General features: G+C 49.2%; 1 protein-coding gene across 1 annotated transcript; it reads left to right on the forward strand.

Moving 5' to 3' along the window:
* The first annotated feature begins 3,890 nt into the window (after nucleotides 1–3,890).
* Nucleotides 3,891–16,587, forward strand: SLC66A3 (solute carrier family 66 member 3). The gene is made up of 7 exons (XM_066386067.1): nucleotides 3,891–4,157; nucleotides 6,384–6,466; nucleotides 6,540–6,609; nucleotides 7,915–7,972; nucleotides 10,683–10,803; nucleotides 12,889–12,930; nucleotides 15,121–16,587. Exons 1-7 carry the CDS (start codon nucleotides 4,015–4,017, stop codon nucleotides 15,210–15,212), a joined length of 609 nt encoding a protein of 202 aa, XP_066242164.1. The 5' UTR covers nucleotides 3,891–4,014; the 3' UTR covers nucleotides 15,213–16,587.
* The last annotated feature ends 566 nt before the right edge of the window (nucleotides 16,588–17,153 follow it).

Consider the following 17,153-nt stretch of genomic DNA (forward strand, 5'->3'; position numbering starts at 1 on the left):
GTGTACCTCTCAATAACCTATTGGGTGGGTGTGATTATCCCCATTTTAAAAGGTAGACACTGAGGCCTAGGGAAGCTAAGGGCTTGCCCAAGGTCACACAGTCTGTAAGAGCCAGTGTTGGGAGGGCAGCAAAGGCTGCGTGACACCTGAGTCCCCACATCAGCCACATCCCGGGCTCCATGCAAAGCAGCCCTCGCAGGGAAAGGCTTACAGCCAGGCAGAAGTATCTCCCTGCAACCCTGCCTCCGCCAGCTGACCCCAAGCAGGAAGCTCCGGTCCTTGGCCGATCAAGAGTCAGTGTCGTCTCCATGCCAGAGGAGGAGGGCTTTGCCTCACAGAGATCCTGGAATATGAAGGGCAGCTGGTCCTGGGGCCATTCCTAGAACAGTTAGAGCCAAGGTGGGCAGGGTGAAGAGGGAGCCACTGCCTTGTGTCTGGACCCAGAACTTCCAACTGGGAGCACAGAGGACTGGGAACAGCCTCCTTGCTTCAATAAAGAAGCAAAATGACAGAATGAGAGTGAAACACGTGACCCCACAGCAGGCACCTCGCTGCAGATTCTGGAAGCTACTGTAGTTGTCACTGCTGCTGCTCTAGACCTTTCATACCTGTAGGAAAGCATCTTCCCCACTTTACTTTTCCTGTAAGCAGGAAGTGTCCACTGATTTGCAATCTAACCAGGGCAGAGGCCAGCATGATGTTTACCACACAGCTTGCTCCTGAATCATGGTATCTGAGAATTGCCATATTTACCCATGTATAAGACGTGCCCTTTTTGGAAAAATTTGGGGTCTAAAAACTGGGTGCGTCTTATACAGTGGTTGTGGCATTTCAAATGCCATAGATCAGCGGTTCTCAACTTGTGGGTCGCGACCCCGGCGGGGGTCGAACGACCAAAACACAGGGGTCGCCTAAAGCCATTGGAAATACATATTTGTTGTTCGGCCCCCACCGGGGTCGCGACCCACAGGTTGAGAACCGCTGCCATAGATGGAACTGAGGATGAGGCAATATATGAAGACAGTGATTCCTTATTAGACACGGATGAGGACAAGCTAATGAACAGTAGTTTTGACAGTGATGAGGAGTTGCATAAATTTTATGATGAATAAAACTTGAGTTCAATCACTTTATGTAATACATTTTTAAAAATAATTTCGGGCCCTAAAATTAAGCTGTGTCTTATACATGGGAACGTCTTATACATGGGGAAATATGGTAGCTGACTTTACTGGACCCCTGGGGGGCACTCAGTCAACTGTCTAGATCAGGGGTCCCCAAACTTTTTACACAGGGGGCCAGTTCACTGTCCCTCAGACCGTTGGAGGGCCGGACTATAAAAAAACTATGAACAAATCCCTATGCACACAGCACATATCTTATTCTAAAGTAAAAAAACAAAACGGGAACAAATACAATATTTAAAATAAATAACAAGTAAATTTAAATCAACAAACTGACCAGTATTTCAATGGGAACTATGGGCCTGCTTTTGGCTAATGAGATAGTCAATGTCTCGATGCCGGTTCTATATTTGTCACTGCTAGCCGTAACAAGTGATATGACGGGCTTCCGGAGCTGCGACGCATGCGTCCGCGTCACCGGAAGTAGTACTGTAGTGAGTGATGCCGCGCTTTGCGGTGCATCCTGTGCTCCTCTCACTGACCACCAATGAAAGAGGTGTCCCTTCTGGAAGTGCGGCCGGGGCCGGATAAATGGCCTCAGGGGGCCGCATGCGGTCTGCAGTTTGGGGACCCCTGGTCTAGATGACCCCTGCATACATAACCTGAAATTACACTTCGGCATACTTGAGACTCAGTCCAGGGGGAGCAGAGGTGTTCCTCCTCTGCCGCGACCAGCTCAGCAATGGGTGTGCACAAAAGGAAGGCGCTGCAGGACTTAAGAAAAAACACACAAGACACAACAAACAGAAAAGATGGGTACAGAGGACTCCCAGCCTCTAGGACTGAGAGCCCAGATCTCTGCAGCTTCATCATATTTATTGGTGTCTTTGCTCCGCAAGCAAATTAGCCTGGGTCAAATTAGTCTAGAATGGATTCAGGTGCAGAGAAGGGTGATTAGCTAATAGCTTTCAGGTATGCAGGAAAAGGCTATAGGGATCAGATGCTTCCTGCTGGGGCAGCGTTCTGGCCCCACAGGACTTGGTGTTCCAAAGTCCGCACCAAAGACTTGCCTCAGGACTACAGTCTAATTCCTGACCATTTTCCCACACTCCTCCGTGCTCCTGACCTACTGACCTACTCCCTTCACCCCTTGTAGAGGCAGCTCCCCCTCCTTGCCTGATGGAGGCACACTCGTGCTCTGTCCTGTGGCATCTGAGAACTCATTAAATGCAGGTCCATGGCCCAGTACAGCAGGTTACTTGTGTTCGGAGCAGCAGAGCACTGTAACTTGGAAGAGGCAGGGACAGACGCCGTGGAGGGCAGGCACGATCTCTGCCCTGAGATCAGCATAGACTCAGCCATCATGGTGGCAATCATGCTCCTCAACTTGCTGTGTCTGCAAAGCTGGAGTTTTGTTAAAAAGAAAATTGTGAGAAAAAAAAGAAAATTGTGGGTATGTGTGTGTGAGAGAGATATATATTGTATCCATAATGTATGTGAGTATATACAGAAAATGTGTGTGTGTATCTATATATGACTGAACGAAGTCCCCTTATTATTTACCATAACCGACTTAAAATTATCATCTCACTAATCCTGTCTCATCTATATCTCCACCCTCCCTCCCAAACCCCCAATATTTTAAGACAAATTCCTGACTTCATAATATCTCACCTGTAGATATTTCAGGATGTCAAAAAGATGAGAACTAAACACGTACACACACACACAACCTTTGGTTTCCTCTGAAAAGTTTCCTTCTAGACATCCTGTTCTCCATTACCTTTGGGAGGACTCAAGACCAACTGGGTTGTCATTTTTTTTCCAGAGGGAGGGGATGGTGGCCAGGTGTGGGCAGGTGGAGCAGGGAGAATGGAAGGATGGAGCAGATAGAGGCCGAGGTGCAGAGCGCAAACCAGCCATCCTGGATTCTGGCTTTGCATTTTGTGGCTTTTACTATGTCATAGCCAGGACTCAATGAACACGCGATTTTAAAGGTTTGAAATGCACCTCACCCCCTCATTTTGTGTCGTCTAAGTTACCTTCTTTTATCCATAGAAATCTATTTTATCTTCTTAAGAAAAATGTTCACTCCGGAGTGCTCTAGTGCAAGACCTGGGGGATGGGAAGGGCTTCAGAAGGTCTGAGACCCTAGCGCCCAAGAAGGAGGCTTCCAGGGGTTGGGCGGGGCGCTCCCACGCTCCGCCGCACGATCCCACAGTAAATGAACGGAACAGGCATCCGCCAGGCCCCGCGGGAGCGCAGCTAGTCCTCAGGCCTCTCCAGGTCTGTTTCCCGTCTGCACGGAGAGCAGGGTGCGGCCTGCGAAGGCGGGTAGTTAAGGTCGTTACAAGTTTTAATGAAGGAAATGCTTAGTGAGTGAAACAAAGAAAAACACTTTTAGGAAGTGAAAATGCCAACCAAACGGTCCATTTCCCCGCATGGGGTGCCCGTTTGCCCTTCCGGGCAGTCTCTGCCCATCTAACCCGTGGGAAAGCGGACCTGTGGGGGCGCGCACTCAGAAGTGCGCGAGCCAATCTAACACGGAAAAGTGAATCAGCGGCGAGTGTATTCTTGCGCAGGGCAAGGCTGACTCACTGCGGGCCTGGGATGGGCCGGGGCGGCCCGGGAGCCGGGGGCGGAGACGAATGGGAGGTGTGGGCCGCGCTCGGCGGACCCAGACAGGGCGGGGCGGCCCGGGAGCCGGGGACGGGTCGGGGTGGGCCGGGCCAGGGCGGGGTGGGGCGGCCCGGGCATCCACGGAAGCCCCGGGCCAGGGAAGGCGGAAGGACTGGGCGAGCCCGGCGTCCGCTTGCTGAGCGGCTGCCCCTCCCGCCGCAGCCGGATCCGCCGAGCCCTGCGACCCTCGAGCGCCTGAGCCGCAGACGCCATGGCCCCGGGGCTGCTGTGGTTCTGCAACTGGAGCACGCTGCTCGTGTGCGCGGCGCTGAAGCTGCCGCAGATCTCCGCCCTGCTGGCGGCGCGCAGCGCGCGGGGCCTCAGCCTCCCAAGCTTGCTTCTGGAGCTGGCGGGGTAAGGGCCCTCCTCACCCCGCCCCTGGCTTGCAGGAGCCCCGAGAGCCGCGCGTGACGTGAAGTAGGGCGGGCGGAGCGGAGGGAGCGACACTTCCCCGGGCCACTCACTGCCTTTGTTATTCGCTGCCCACCAACCTGTTTGGTAAGAAATTGATAGCCCACGCCACTTTACAGATGAGAAAACCGGCACCCAGCGAACCACCGCTGCCCCGTTAGTGAAAAAACCGACCGTCTGGCTGTGACAGGCGTCTTTGCGCCTGAAGAATCTCATATACAGTCACCTGTCGCATAAAGACGTTTAGGTCTACGATGTCCCACGGTGGTTCCATAAGATTAAAATGGAGCTGAAATATTTCTGTCGCCTAGGGACCTCTTAACCGCGGTGATGTCATAGGGCACTGCATGGCTCACCAGGTGGTGGTGAGACCTCCCGTACTGCCGATCGTGTAAAAATACAGCACATACAATTGCAGCCGTGGGAGGCACCAGCTAGGTTTGTCCAAGTGCCAAGAACAGGCGCACTCTGAGGTTCGCAGGAGGACGGAACTGCCTAGGATGCATTTCTCAGAGAATTACCCTCCGCAAGAGGGTTTTGACAGTACATTTTCCCTAAGCCCACCGCCTACCCTTATTTCCTGTCTCTCACCTCAGTTTCCTCACTTGTAGAACGACGGGTTGGACTTTTTCTAGGGATTCTGTGTCTTTTTAAAACTCCACGTTTTGGGGCGGAGCGGGGCCCGATAGGGAGAATGGAGAGCTCCGGAGGCAGTGGAGGAAGGGTACTTGATGGCGGGGCGGGGCGGGGCGGGGCGGGGGGGGTGGGGTGGGGAATACCAACAGAGACTGCTCCTAGAGGTAGTTCACCCGTCGGAAATTCGGAGTGGGTGCTCTGGCTCAGTATTTAAAGACCTACACGCAGTCTCAGAGTGGCACAACTTGGTTGGGAAGACTCGAGTTAGTGGGAAAGCCTGGCACATGAAGCCCTTGCTCCTCACTAGGCTGAGCCTCCTGGCTTCTGCCCCCCCCCCCCCATCTCCCCAGAGGTTCCGAGGGCTTGCCCTCCACAGAAGCAGGCCCTGGAAGAGCAGCCTGGTTGGTGGGCCCTGGGATCAGGACTGCAGGCTGGAAAGGAGGGAGGCAGAGATCTGGTGGAGATGAGCTATCTCCCACCCGCCCAGAGGGGACCTGCCCCTGTGCCCACCTAATGAGAGGCTTCACCTGGAAAGGCTTGGTTGAGAGGAAGGTGTGTGCCCTCTTACCGGTTTGGGAGTGACTCTATCACCTGGGCCCCCAGGCTGGATGGCAAGGATTGGAAGTAGAGAGGTGCCCTGGAGGATGGCGGACATTGGCTCAAAGTGGCTGCAGTGTTTGTTCAGGTGGGGGGTGGCGGGCAGAGGGTGTGTGTAGGAGGGTGGAAGGTCCAGGAGAGCAGCCTGGGTCTCAAGGGGAGTCCAGAGCTGGGGAAGAGGAGGCGGGCCCCTGCAGGGTGCGGGGGTGGGGGGAACGAGGCTAGGCCCTGCGGGGTAGGGGGGCTGTGGAGCCCCAAAGGCTGTCCACACCCTGCCACTCCTTCCTGAAATGAGAGGTAAAGGTTTGACCTTTACCCAGCCATGTCACTTGGCACTTTATCCACAGTTTACCTTAGCAAAAACCATCTCTGGCAGCGGGATGCGGCTCCCCTGGACAGCAGAGCCTGATGGTGGCACCAGAGGTGGCTTGTCTAATAGTCCTGCAGGGATCAGCACGCACTGGTGGCTGGGGTCATGCACAGTGACACCAGTGAGAGGACTAGGCACAGAGGGGACCTTGGGAGGTCAGGGGTGGTTGGCGATCAGGGAGGGGTCCGGACAGACCATTGCAGGAACTGCCTGACAGGCGGCTGCTGTCATTTTTGCTCTTACTGGAACAGCTGTCCAGGACAGGTTTCCAGTGGCAGGGACAGGCATTATTCCCGGTCAGTGGAAAGTCCTTTGTAAAAATCGTTTGTAAGGGGCCATCCTAAGGGACTTGACAGACCATTAGATTCTGCCCAGGGCCCAGCCAGTATTGGATGCTCCAAACTTGTGGAGGTTATTAAATGAACATTCCATCTTTTTTGTTCCCAACCTCCCTCCTTGACATCTGCGGGCTGCAGCCACCCGCTCTAAGGTTTTCCCAGGAAGCCTGTGCTCTTGAGTGTAGCTGGTCGGGTCTCCCGAGTTCAGGTGTGCCCTGCTCTCCCCAGGTTCCTGGTGTTTCTCCGGTACCAGTGTTACTACGAGTACCCGCTGCTGACCTACCTGGAGTACCCCATTCTAATCGTACAAGGTAACTAAGCCCTCCGTGCCCAGCATGGCCCTGGGGACCCCTCCTCCCTCTCACTCAGAGCCTTTCCCTCCAGATGTCATCCTGCTGCTCTGCGTGTTCCACTTCAACGGGAACGTGTACCAGGCAGTGCCCTACCTCACTCTGTATCCTTTTGGCTTTTGGCTTTGGAGAATTGGAGACGGGCCCCGGGGTGCTGACAGCAGGGACTTTGACTGATACATGTCTTTTTGGTTTAAGATCTCAGTAGCTGCTATTGGTGGTCGTGTTTTATGAAATGTCTACCAGGGATGAATGGAATGAGATGCAACAGTACAATATTGGACAATATGGGACAGCACTCTTCCCTCCACACACACAAGTTAATTTAAAAATTGCTTTAGAGACTTTTCAAAACCAGGTTTCATCCACCTGCATTCATGCTGCCTTTCTGGTGTTGACCAAGTTGCTAGTAGTTAGTCTACTGACATATAGCACAAAGTATTGTCTATTTCAGTCCGTCCATTTTCAGAGGTCCCCAAACTTTTTACACAGGGGGCCAGTACACTGTCCCTCAGACCGTTGGAGGGCTGCCACATACAGTGCTCCTCTCACTGACCACCAATGAAAGAGGTGCCCCTTCCGGAAGTGCGGCAGGGGGCCGGATAAATGGCCTCAGGGGGCCACATGCAGCCCAGGCAGTAGTTTGGGGACGCCTGATTTAAATAATGGTATCAATTATAATTACAGCAACCTGTTGAGTTCCTACAATGAGCAACAAGGCATTGACTGGGGAGATAGGGCAGGGAATGTTAAGTCCATTTTGCAGTTAAACAAACTAAGGTTGAGACATAGAAATGAACTTGCCCAACGTCACAGCAGAGGTCCCAGTGGTCCCTTGCTGCCTGACCACTTCCTCTCCTGTTTTTGCTTCAGCCCCTCGAGCTGTGCTCTCTGTTCCTCAACATCACTGAGCTGGATGAAAATCAGATACTGTTCCTCCTCTGCTAGCTTTGCTGTCCCTGCTCTATCATTTTTACACAGGAGTTAGTGAAAAAGGGAAATCAGTGGAGAGTTTTGTGTGATACCAGTTTTGCAGGACATGCCTACTTTATAATGTTGGCTCCTCTTGTAAGAGCTTAACTTGTGACATTACATGGGCAATGTCTGCACGGTGGGGCATGAAGTCGGAAGTGAAAATCATCTGGGATATCCCCAGCCCTAGGAACAATCCACGAACACAGACTTCTCTGTAATTTTCTTCCATGATCCGCGTCTGTTTTTGTGAACTCATAGCGCGTGTGCACGTGAAACCATCTTTGTCTTTTCCAAGTCTGACAAGTTCTAGAAGAGCGGCCCCAGTTCCACAGTGGACTTCCAGGTGGAACCCCTGGGGTCTGGCTTTGTTTCCATGAGCCCTGGTGGGGGCTGGTGGAGCTGGTGGCCCAGCCACTTCCTTAATGCTTGGTCAGATTTGTGACATCTTGGTTTGTCCTCACCCTGCAGAAGTGGATCATAGACCTGGCCATGGTGAGTACCAGCTGCAAAATAGTAGTCTGTCACTCCATCCTCTCCCTGTCACCTGCCCTGCAAAGAACTTGATAGATCAAATGTTCAAGGTGTTAACATTTCAGCCGTACCAAAGGATAGCGAGAAGAAAGAGCCATGCTCTCTGAATAGTAACAGTAACAGACATCATTCTCATCTCAATGTATGGCAAGTTTTTTACTTCCTTTTCCAGGGCCATAGAGAGTCTGACTGGGGAGGTGGTTAGCAGTGGAATGAAGAACTGAGTATAGCGAGCTTCCTGTCTGGTTAATAATTACAAATTGGCCACATACTCGTTATTTTTTTTAAATTTGCCCCACCCCCACCCATGCCAATATCTTTGCCCTCCCTGGAGAAGGGTAGGTAAGCCCTAGACTTCTTCCCTTCTTGGTTTAGGACCGAAACTCCCATGCTGTGAGAATAGGGTTCTGGTAGTGAGTCAGGAAGCATTCCACCACAGATGTTCTCTCTAAGGTGACCAAGCGAACATTTCCGCGCAGCCAGAGAGGGGAGAGAACTGATTGGTGGTCACACGTCACTGCCTGCCACACCCAGCTCATGAGTTCATCCCCTTCTCCCCCAACATCTCATCTATGACTTTTTCTTGGACTTAACTATGCCATGTTTCAACCTGGTGAGAGAACAAATAAGTAGGGTTGCGATGCTAACAGTGAATCACTTTTTAGTGTAATTGTGTCCCAAACATTGCAGGGGACATACGTTAAAAAAAATATATAGGCCCTGGCCAGTTGGCTCAGTGGTAGATCGTCGGCCTGGCGTGCAGGAGTCCCGGGTTTGATTCCCGGCCAGGGCACACAGGAGAAGCGCCCATCTGCTTCTCCACCCCTCCCCCTCTCCTTCCTCTCTGTCTCTCTCTTCCCCTCCCGCAGCCAAGGCTCCATTGGAGCAAAGTTGGCCCGGGCGCTGAGGATGGCTCTGTGGCCTCTGCCTCAGGCACTAGAATGGCTCTGGTTGAAACAGAGTGACGCCCCAGATGGGCAGAGCATCGCCCCCTGCTGGGCATGTCGGTGGATTCCGGTCGGGCACATGCGGGAGTCTGTCTGACTGCCTCCCCGTTTCCAACTTCAGAAAAATACAAAAAAAAAAAAAAAAAAAAAAAAAAAATATATATATATATATATATATATATATATATATATATATATAAAATTTTTGTTGTTGTTAAACTGAACTTTAAATTTAACTGGTTGCCTTGAATTTTTATTTGCTAAATTTGGCCACCCTCCAAAAAACATCCCTTAGCAGGGTCCCCAAACTTTTTACACAGGGGGCCAGTTCACTGTCCCTCAGACCATTGGAGGGCCGCCACATACAATGCTCCTCTCACTGACCACCAATGAAAGAGGTGCCCCTTCTGGAAGTGAGGAGGAGGGCTGGATAAATGGCCTCAGGGGGCCGCATGCGGCCCGCGGGCCGGGCCGTAGTTTGGGGACGCCTGCCTTAGAGTCTTAGCTGCTACTGCTGGCTGAGTTGATGTGGTTCTGGCTGTTTGGGGCGACAAACCCGGCAGGAACCAGGTGCAGAGGTCAAAGGACACAGGAGTTTTTTAGTTCTTCTGTGCCGGTCTCAGGGAACTCTCTTTCTAACCACACACCGGTGCCCTAATATGAAGTTCATGAAATTGTTTCCTTTTCCCCTCGTGGAGTGTGAAGCGCATGCAGGCTCTGTGCTTTTGCTGTCCCCAAGGGTTTTCTGGTGCCTATGCTGTGGCACGCACCGGGACCTCGGGGACAAGATGCTGGCTTGAGGTTGTGGAGCCACAGGGAGGAGGAGAAAGAGTTTGGACTTCAGAATACCCTAGACTTCCTAGTGTTTCTCGGGTTGCCTCTCATCTCCCTGACTTCTTCAATGAGGGGCCCCAGGGCTCCAGCACATTCTGCGGATGGTTATCCAACCACAGGTGCCGGGATGTCTGGGGTGCTCATGGTGGTGGGCACCGAGTGCTGACCTCCAGCCCTGGAGGTCCTGCCGCTCATCTTAGTGAACAGCATCCCAATTCTCCCCTTGATGGGCCCGAAACCCTGGTGCTGGGAATCAACCTCGACAGCTGCTCCTCAGAATATATCCACAATCCGAATACTCATCCCTCTTCTGTTTCTGCATTGCCAGCACAAACGTGGGTGATGGCCGTGCCGGCGGCCACTCACCGGCCTCCCTCTCACCTCGCTCACCCTGCCGCCCGAAGGCGTGTTCCAGCGGACTGGAGGCTCTCACTAATCTCTCCTTGCCCTGGGCGCGGGGCCTGGTGCACTGCTACGTGGGCTCCTTGCAGGGCCAGGGATGCAGAGCCGCTGCTTAGCTGCCACTTTGACTCTGAGCCCATCAGGTCAAAGCCCCGTGGCTTTCCCCAGACCCTAAAACACAGTGACAGCCACATGCACCTCTCTGTGTGGCAGGTGGGGTAGATGAGCTTGGGGCCAAGTAGTGACTCTTACTCTCATCCTCACAAGAGCTTCAGGCTGTCACTCAGTGGGCGGTGAGCTTGGTGGGTTATAAGTGAATGCCTCCCTGTCGCATTCTTTTTCACTAAATTGAGCTTTGCCCTTGTGCAGATTGGTTATTGCTACCTGACCTGACACTTTGGCTTCAAACACACTTTCCCCCTCTGGTGCCTGGTTTTTTGTTTTTTTAACTAAGGAATTCCTAACTCCCCCGTTTCCTGTGCACACAGAATTTCTGCACGCTCATCAGTGCAGCCAGTAAGTTCGCTCAGCTGCAATCCCTGTGGAAGACACGGGACTCGGGGGCTGTGAGCGCTGTCACCTGGAGCCTGGCGTCCTACACCTGTGCCAGTAAGAGCAGACTTGGGGGGGGGGGGGGCTTTCCTTTCAGGCTTCCAGCATCTACCCAGAGGAAGCCAGTCCCTGCCAGCCTTAGTCCCTTGCAAATAGCTACTCAGATAGAACCTCCCAATGCCCACGTGGCCAAGGCGACTTAAGGCGGACTGCTCTCCCTTGTCTGCAAGAGCCACACTCCAACTGCTACAAAAAAAAGTGCAGGCACATCTTTCACCCAGAGAGCACAGTATTGAGTTTCCACTCTTTGGGAAAGTGTCAGGAGCATGATTACATTGAATCCACTAACTTGTTTTAAACTGTTGACTCTTTGTGGTGTGACAGATTAAGGAGATGAAAATGAGACGTCAGCTTTTCAGGTCAGATATAATTGGTAGCAGCAGGGTGTTTCCGGAGCCATAGCTCGGTCTCCTTGAGATTTCCCACTATGTATTTGGGTTCTTATAGGAACTGCCCGAAATACAAATATATTTAGGTAGAAACACTTTAAAATTTAGAGCTATCCCATGAATCAGGTTTAGTAGTTGTAGATATTTGAATTCTACTTCTTCATGTTTCTTCTATATCTTATGGGCCCATTTTATCTAGGGTTGCTGGTAGGGGCCTTTATGTCCAGAGTTATTTAGAATATATACACACACGCCTTCTGGAATTGCTAATTAGATATGTTACTAGCTCTCTAATTTTTGTTAGTGTCCTATATACATATACTATCTGTATCAGTGATCCCCAACCTTTTTTGGGCCACGGACTGGTTTAATGTCAGAAAATATTTTCATGGACCGGCCTTTAGGGTGGGACGGATAAATGTATCACGTGACCGAGACAAGCGTCAAGAGTGAGTCTTAGACGGATATAACAGAGGGAATCTGGTCATTTTTTAAAAATAAAACATCGTTCAGACTTAAATATAAATAAAACGGAAACAATGTAAATTATTTATTCTTTCTTTGCAGACCAGTACCAGTCCGCGGCCCGGGGGTTGAGGACCACTGATCTATATGATTAGATATATTTATATGACTTCTGGGCTTGCTAATTGGAGGTGTGTTTTACTAGCTCTTGAATTTTATCTGCAGGCATTTTAACCTTTAAATATTGCTGATTAAATTCTCTGTTAGGGAATCTTCAGAGCTTGTGACTACAGAGACCATGCATTACCTTTCAGTCTGTTTTGCGTGGGATTCTGTGCTTAACAAGTACTTACATGTTTGTTGAATGGAAGATAGAGGGCTATAGTTTTATGGGGAGGGGGGGGATGAACCAGCTTTAAACCCAGCCTAGCTTAATAGCTGAGGCTAACGACTTCAGCCCCAACTTGGAAATGAATGCAGTGTGCATCCAGCACTTACCCTCATTTCCTGTGGTCACTCTGGTCCAGTTCACCCTGCAGCCAGGTACTGCCACATACCATTTATTTACAGCCTTTATAAGAGGCAACTTGGGAATCCTCTTAGTTGGCACTTTCCTAACTGGATGGAATCTCCTCTCCATCTGTGTTAAGACCCTTCTATCCTGTTTAAATCGCTGATTTAATCAACAGCCGTTCACCAGGACTCTGTGTGGAAACCCTTGGGTTATCCAAACTGGCAACAGACATTTGATTAAGATTTGGTCTCTGCCTTTCAGGGGCTGAGTGTAGCTGGAAGACAAGACCAGAAAACTATTGTCAGTATATGCCAAAATAAAAGGCAGAGGGGGAGCTTTGCATGGGTTGGTTTGGGGTTAGGGAAAAGCCTGCCTTGAGTTGTCGGTCTAGTGTGGCTCTCTCAGTTCACATGGGACAGTTTAAACTGGCCACTTTCCCGAGTGAAGTGCCATACCAAAAAAAAAAATGAGTTAAACTAAACATTCTCGTTAGACCCTTAGGAAAATCGTAACCATTCCTAGGCCTCGGTTTCCTTTATTTATAAAATCAGTGGGCTAGAGTGCAGTGATTTAAAAACATTTTAGGAACCTTTCTTTAAATGAAATCTTTTCAGAAGCTCAATATGTAAATGAGATATTCAAAAGTCACTTTTGGGGGTAGGGGGGTGTTTGGGAAGCAACTTGCTATTTATTGCCCCAAATTTTCTTTTTCAGCAAGAATAGTAACAACGTTAATGACCACCAGTGATCTTACAAGTAAGCAAAATATTTTCGCTCACTTCCTTTTTAAGTGTTGTGCCATTTTGCCTCCTTCGTTTGTAAATGTCTTAGGGGTTTAGCAGGTGCACGTGGCCCCCTGGGTAGTCAGGTTAGAGACCAGCTGATGTGCTGTTGGTCTCCTGGTCACTGGTCTTGTACGGAGCACCTGCTTCCATAGTACCTGGCAGAGTATGCACAACCAGGCATCCCCAAACTACGGCCTGTGGGCCGCATGAGGCCCCCTGAGGCCATTTATCCCGCCCCCCCGCCGCTCTTCCAGAAGGGGCACCTCTTTCATTGGTGGTCAGTGAGAGGAGCACTGTATGTGGCGGCCCTCCAACAGTCTGAGGGACAGTGAACTGGCCCTCTGTGTAAAAAGTTTGGGGACCCCTGCGCGGTCAATTCCTGTTTTTGTGGAATTCCCACTCTACCAGTGGAAACGGACAGTAATCTCACAACTAGCTGTTGAAAGATACTGTAAAATGTTTTGAGAGGGGGCAGAAGCACCAAATGAGAACCTGACCCAGTTGGAGGAAGTCGGGAGTCAACTGAAGGTGAGAGAGACCTGGAGAAGGTGGAAGAGACGGTTACAAGGAGCAGCATCTGTGAAGGTCACGAGCAGAGGCGTCAAGGCCTAGCCTCAGACTGAGTACCAGGCGGGCTGCAGGAGTGGGAGGGGGGACTCTGAGGAGGGTGGGGTGGCGCAGTGGCAAAATGGTCCAGAGCCTCAGAGAACTGCCCACAAGCAGCTGAGAGCCTTTAAAGCAGCGGAGTGACAGAATCATTTGACCAAATGTCCGCATCTTGTTTTTTAAAGGGATTCTATGATGGAGGACATCCTTGGTTTACCCTGAACAGACTTGGAGTAATTCCTTAGGCTATGTTTTTTAACTCCCAAATTGTGCATGTAGGTTTTGAGACTGTTGCTACAGAACAATGGGGTGCGTGTTGGTCCCTTCCTGGAGGTTGTTGCTTTGGCTCAAATACTTTCTATCAGCTTAGAAAGAGATTAAAAGTGTTGCTGTCAAAGCATAAACTTGGGTCAAATGGGGAAAAGGGAGACGGGAAGGCTTCTCTGCAGAACTTGAACTCTGTGTAGAAAGAAGAGTCCAGCGGTAGAGCGTCGGCGTGCGGGGGACCCGGGTTCGATTCCCGGCCAGGGCACATAGGAGAAGCGCCCATTTGCTTCTCCACCCCCCCCCTCCTTCCTCTCTGTCTCTCTCTTCCCCTCCCGCAGCCAAGGCTCCATTGGAGCAAAGATGGCCCTGGCGCTGGGGATGGCTCCTTGGCCTCTGCCCCAGGCGCTAGAGTGGCTCTGGTCGCGGCAGAGCGACGCCCCGGAGGGGCAGAGCATCGCCCCCTGGTGGGCGTGCCGGGTGGATCCCGGTCAGGCGCATGCGGGAGTCTGACTGTCTCTCCCCGTTTCCAGCTTCAGAAAAATACAAAAAAATAAAAAATAAATAAATAAAAATAAAAAAAAAAGAAAGAAGAGTCAAACCATAATGAAACAAGACAAACCTACTGATTGAAAGTGAAAAGATTGCTAATGTTCTCATGGTGATTTGTTTTATATCTAAGATGACAGTTGTTCCTGAAATTGATCAGTGTATCATAAAGCCAGTTTAGCTAATATAAGTGGTTTACACCACAAAGATACATTAAACCTCATGAAACTTACTTATCAGGAGAGTGGTCCTCACATCACCATTATTTTTAAAATACATTTTGAAGAGACACATTTTCGTGGTTACCTCAATATAAAGTATGCTTGGTGTTTGTGCCTGTTTTTCAATTACCTGAACAGAAGGCTGGATATACCACCTTGCCCTTACATGGCGTGTTCTGAGACACAACTCACTACCCTTAAGACTTAAACATGAGTAAAGAGGGTTTAAAAAATTATAATATTTATCAGCTAGAACCAGATTCCTCCAATTTAAACACTGAAGATGATAAATTACTACTCACAGTCAGGCCAAGTGGCCAATGGTAGTCACAATAGGAAGATCATTTTTTCCCAGAAATACTTGGAACTGTATTTGGGACCAAAGTCCTTCACAAGTTCTCATGATCTGTAGCTGTTTAATTGTCGGGGAAGGTGTACACTTTATTTAGGCTTCTAGAACAGAATGGTTTTGTTTTATAATGTGAAAATAGTATATAATATATACTTTTTCTCTTTTTCAGTCCTTATACGTTTTGTGGTCATGCTGGCTTTAAATCTCTGGGTGACCGCTACCGTTCTTCGCTACCGGAAGACAGCTGTAAAGGCTGAATGATGGACACGTGACTTACAAAGTGGGTTTCGAATAACTGAACCAAAGGAAAGAAAAGCTCATTGCTAAATCAAGGTCTTGTATAAATTTAGTGAATCATTTCAGAAACTTTGAAGCCAAAGGAATATTAAAAAAAGCCATTTGAACCCTTGTATAACAATGATTTCCCATCCCCTCCCCCCCCCCCAGGTTGTTAGGGCTCAGACATCTGCATTGAGAAGGTTGGTGATGGATGGAAATCACCAAGAACCCATTTTGAGATCACTCTGACCCTTAAAACTCATGATTTTAAGTTTTTTCCAAAGAGCTAACTACATCTAGTTTTCAGCTTTTATAATCTTTTAAGAAGCCCTCTGGGCCCTGGCCGGTTGGCTTAGTGGTAGAGCGTCAGCCTGGCATATGGAAGTCCCGGGTTTGATTCCCAGCCAGGGCACACAGGAGAGGCGCCCATCTGCTTCTCTACCCCTCCCCCTCTCCTGTCTCTCTTCCCCTCCCGCAGCCCAGGTTCCACTGGAGCAAAAGATGGCCCGGGCGCTGGGGATGGCTCCTTGGCCTCTGCCTCAGGCGCTAGAGTGGCTCTGGTAGCGACAGAGTGATGCCCCGGATGGGCAGAGCATTGCCCCCTGGTGGGCGTGCCGGGTGGATCCTGGTCGGGCGCATGCAGGAGTCTGTCTGACTGCCTCACCATTTCCAGCTTCAGAAAAATACAAGAAAAAAAAAAAAAAAAAGGCAAGAAAGAAGTCCTCTGCACAGCACTAATGAGCATGGAGTGGGATTTTGTTCAGTCAGAAGCAGAATTGTAATCGGCTACTAGGGTTCACTTCTGGGACTAATGTCTGATGGTAACAAAGATATAACAGGATGGCCTTATTGTATTGTAGCATAGTATAATTCCTCCTTAGGCTACAGCAAGTAGAGCAGGGCAAGTAAAAATGTAGATGGCTTGAGATCACATACCAAAGTAGTCCTTTAACTTCATACTGTGCCTTTAAGAAATTCCTAACAAAAGTACTATTGGATTTAATCTCTATGATGAAGCAATTCTTGTTCTGATTCTAGCACAGTGCTGCCATTTTATAAAGGGTCATATATATACGATTAACCATTATTAAAATTTGGTACAAAATACAGTTTACCTCAACCAGGTTTGTGTATTGAAAATATAAATACATGCAGTAAAGGGTATACTGCTAGGTTCTCAGTTATGTTCTGAACATGACAAGATTCCTGTATGCTGTGCTTTTCCGAAAGTTTATAAAACCCTCTTTCCCCATATAACTGAGTGGCATTATTCTCCCATATATATATGCAGTAAATAAATGATGTTTATTAGATGTTTGTTTCCTATGTAAAATAAACTTTCATATTTTGAACTCTGCTGAGTCTTAAAACTGTGTTTTAATGTGATTAGTTTTCAGTTATGTAACGTGCTACTTGAAAAGTACAAACTGGTTAATCCTTTTAGAACTACTGGCTGGGGCAAGCAGGAAGAGAAACCTGGCTTCTAAAAATAAATCAACCATTATGTAGTTTTTAAAATCATAGTTGTCACTTTTTAAAAAATCCAAGTAAATCCTTCCTCATATGCAGTTACAATCTGACCATTAGTATAAATACAAACTACGTGATTTTAGTCCAACAAATATTTAAATACTTTTAAAAGTTAGTACTTTATCAGTTTAAAGCAACTCCTTTTTTTTTTTCTTATAAATTTAGTGTTTTCTCCAACAATCTCATGGTGCTTTTATTTTATTTTTTAATTTTTTATTTGTTCATTTTAGAGAGGAGAGGGAGAGACAGAGAGAGAGAGAAGGGAGGAGGAGCTGGAAGCATCAACTCCCATATGTGCCTTGACCAGGCAAGCCCAGGGTTTCAAACCGGCGACCTCAGCATTTCCAGGTCGACGCTTTATCCACTGCAGCAACTCCTTTAAGAATATATTTT

The sequence above is a fragment of the Saccopteryx leptura genome, chromosome 5 (genome assembly GCF_036850995.1).
Source record: "Saccopteryx leptura isolate mSacLep1 chromosome 5, mSacLep1_pri_phased_curated, whole genome shotgun sequence".
Classification (NCBI taxonomy): Eukaryota; Metazoa; Chordata; class Mammalia; order Chiroptera; family Emballonuridae; genus Saccopteryx; species Saccopteryx leptura.

What these genes read in the sequence shown, in the direction of transcription:
- SLC66A3 (XM_066386067.1), top strand. Translation starts at nt 4,015, where the DNA reads ATGGCCCCGGGGCTGCTGTGGTTCTGCAACTGGAGCACGCTGCTCGTG. An exon ending in GCAGTGCCCTACCTCACTCT is followed by an intron (nt 6,610 to 7,914) that starts GTATCCTTTTGG and finishes ATGCTTGGTCAG; the next exon opens with ATTTGTGACATCTTGGTTTG. An exon ending in GACCACCAGTGATCTTACAA is followed by an intron (nt 12,931 to 15,120) that starts GTAAGCAAAATA and finishes TCTCTTTTTCAG; the next exon opens with TCCTTATACGTTTTGTGGTC.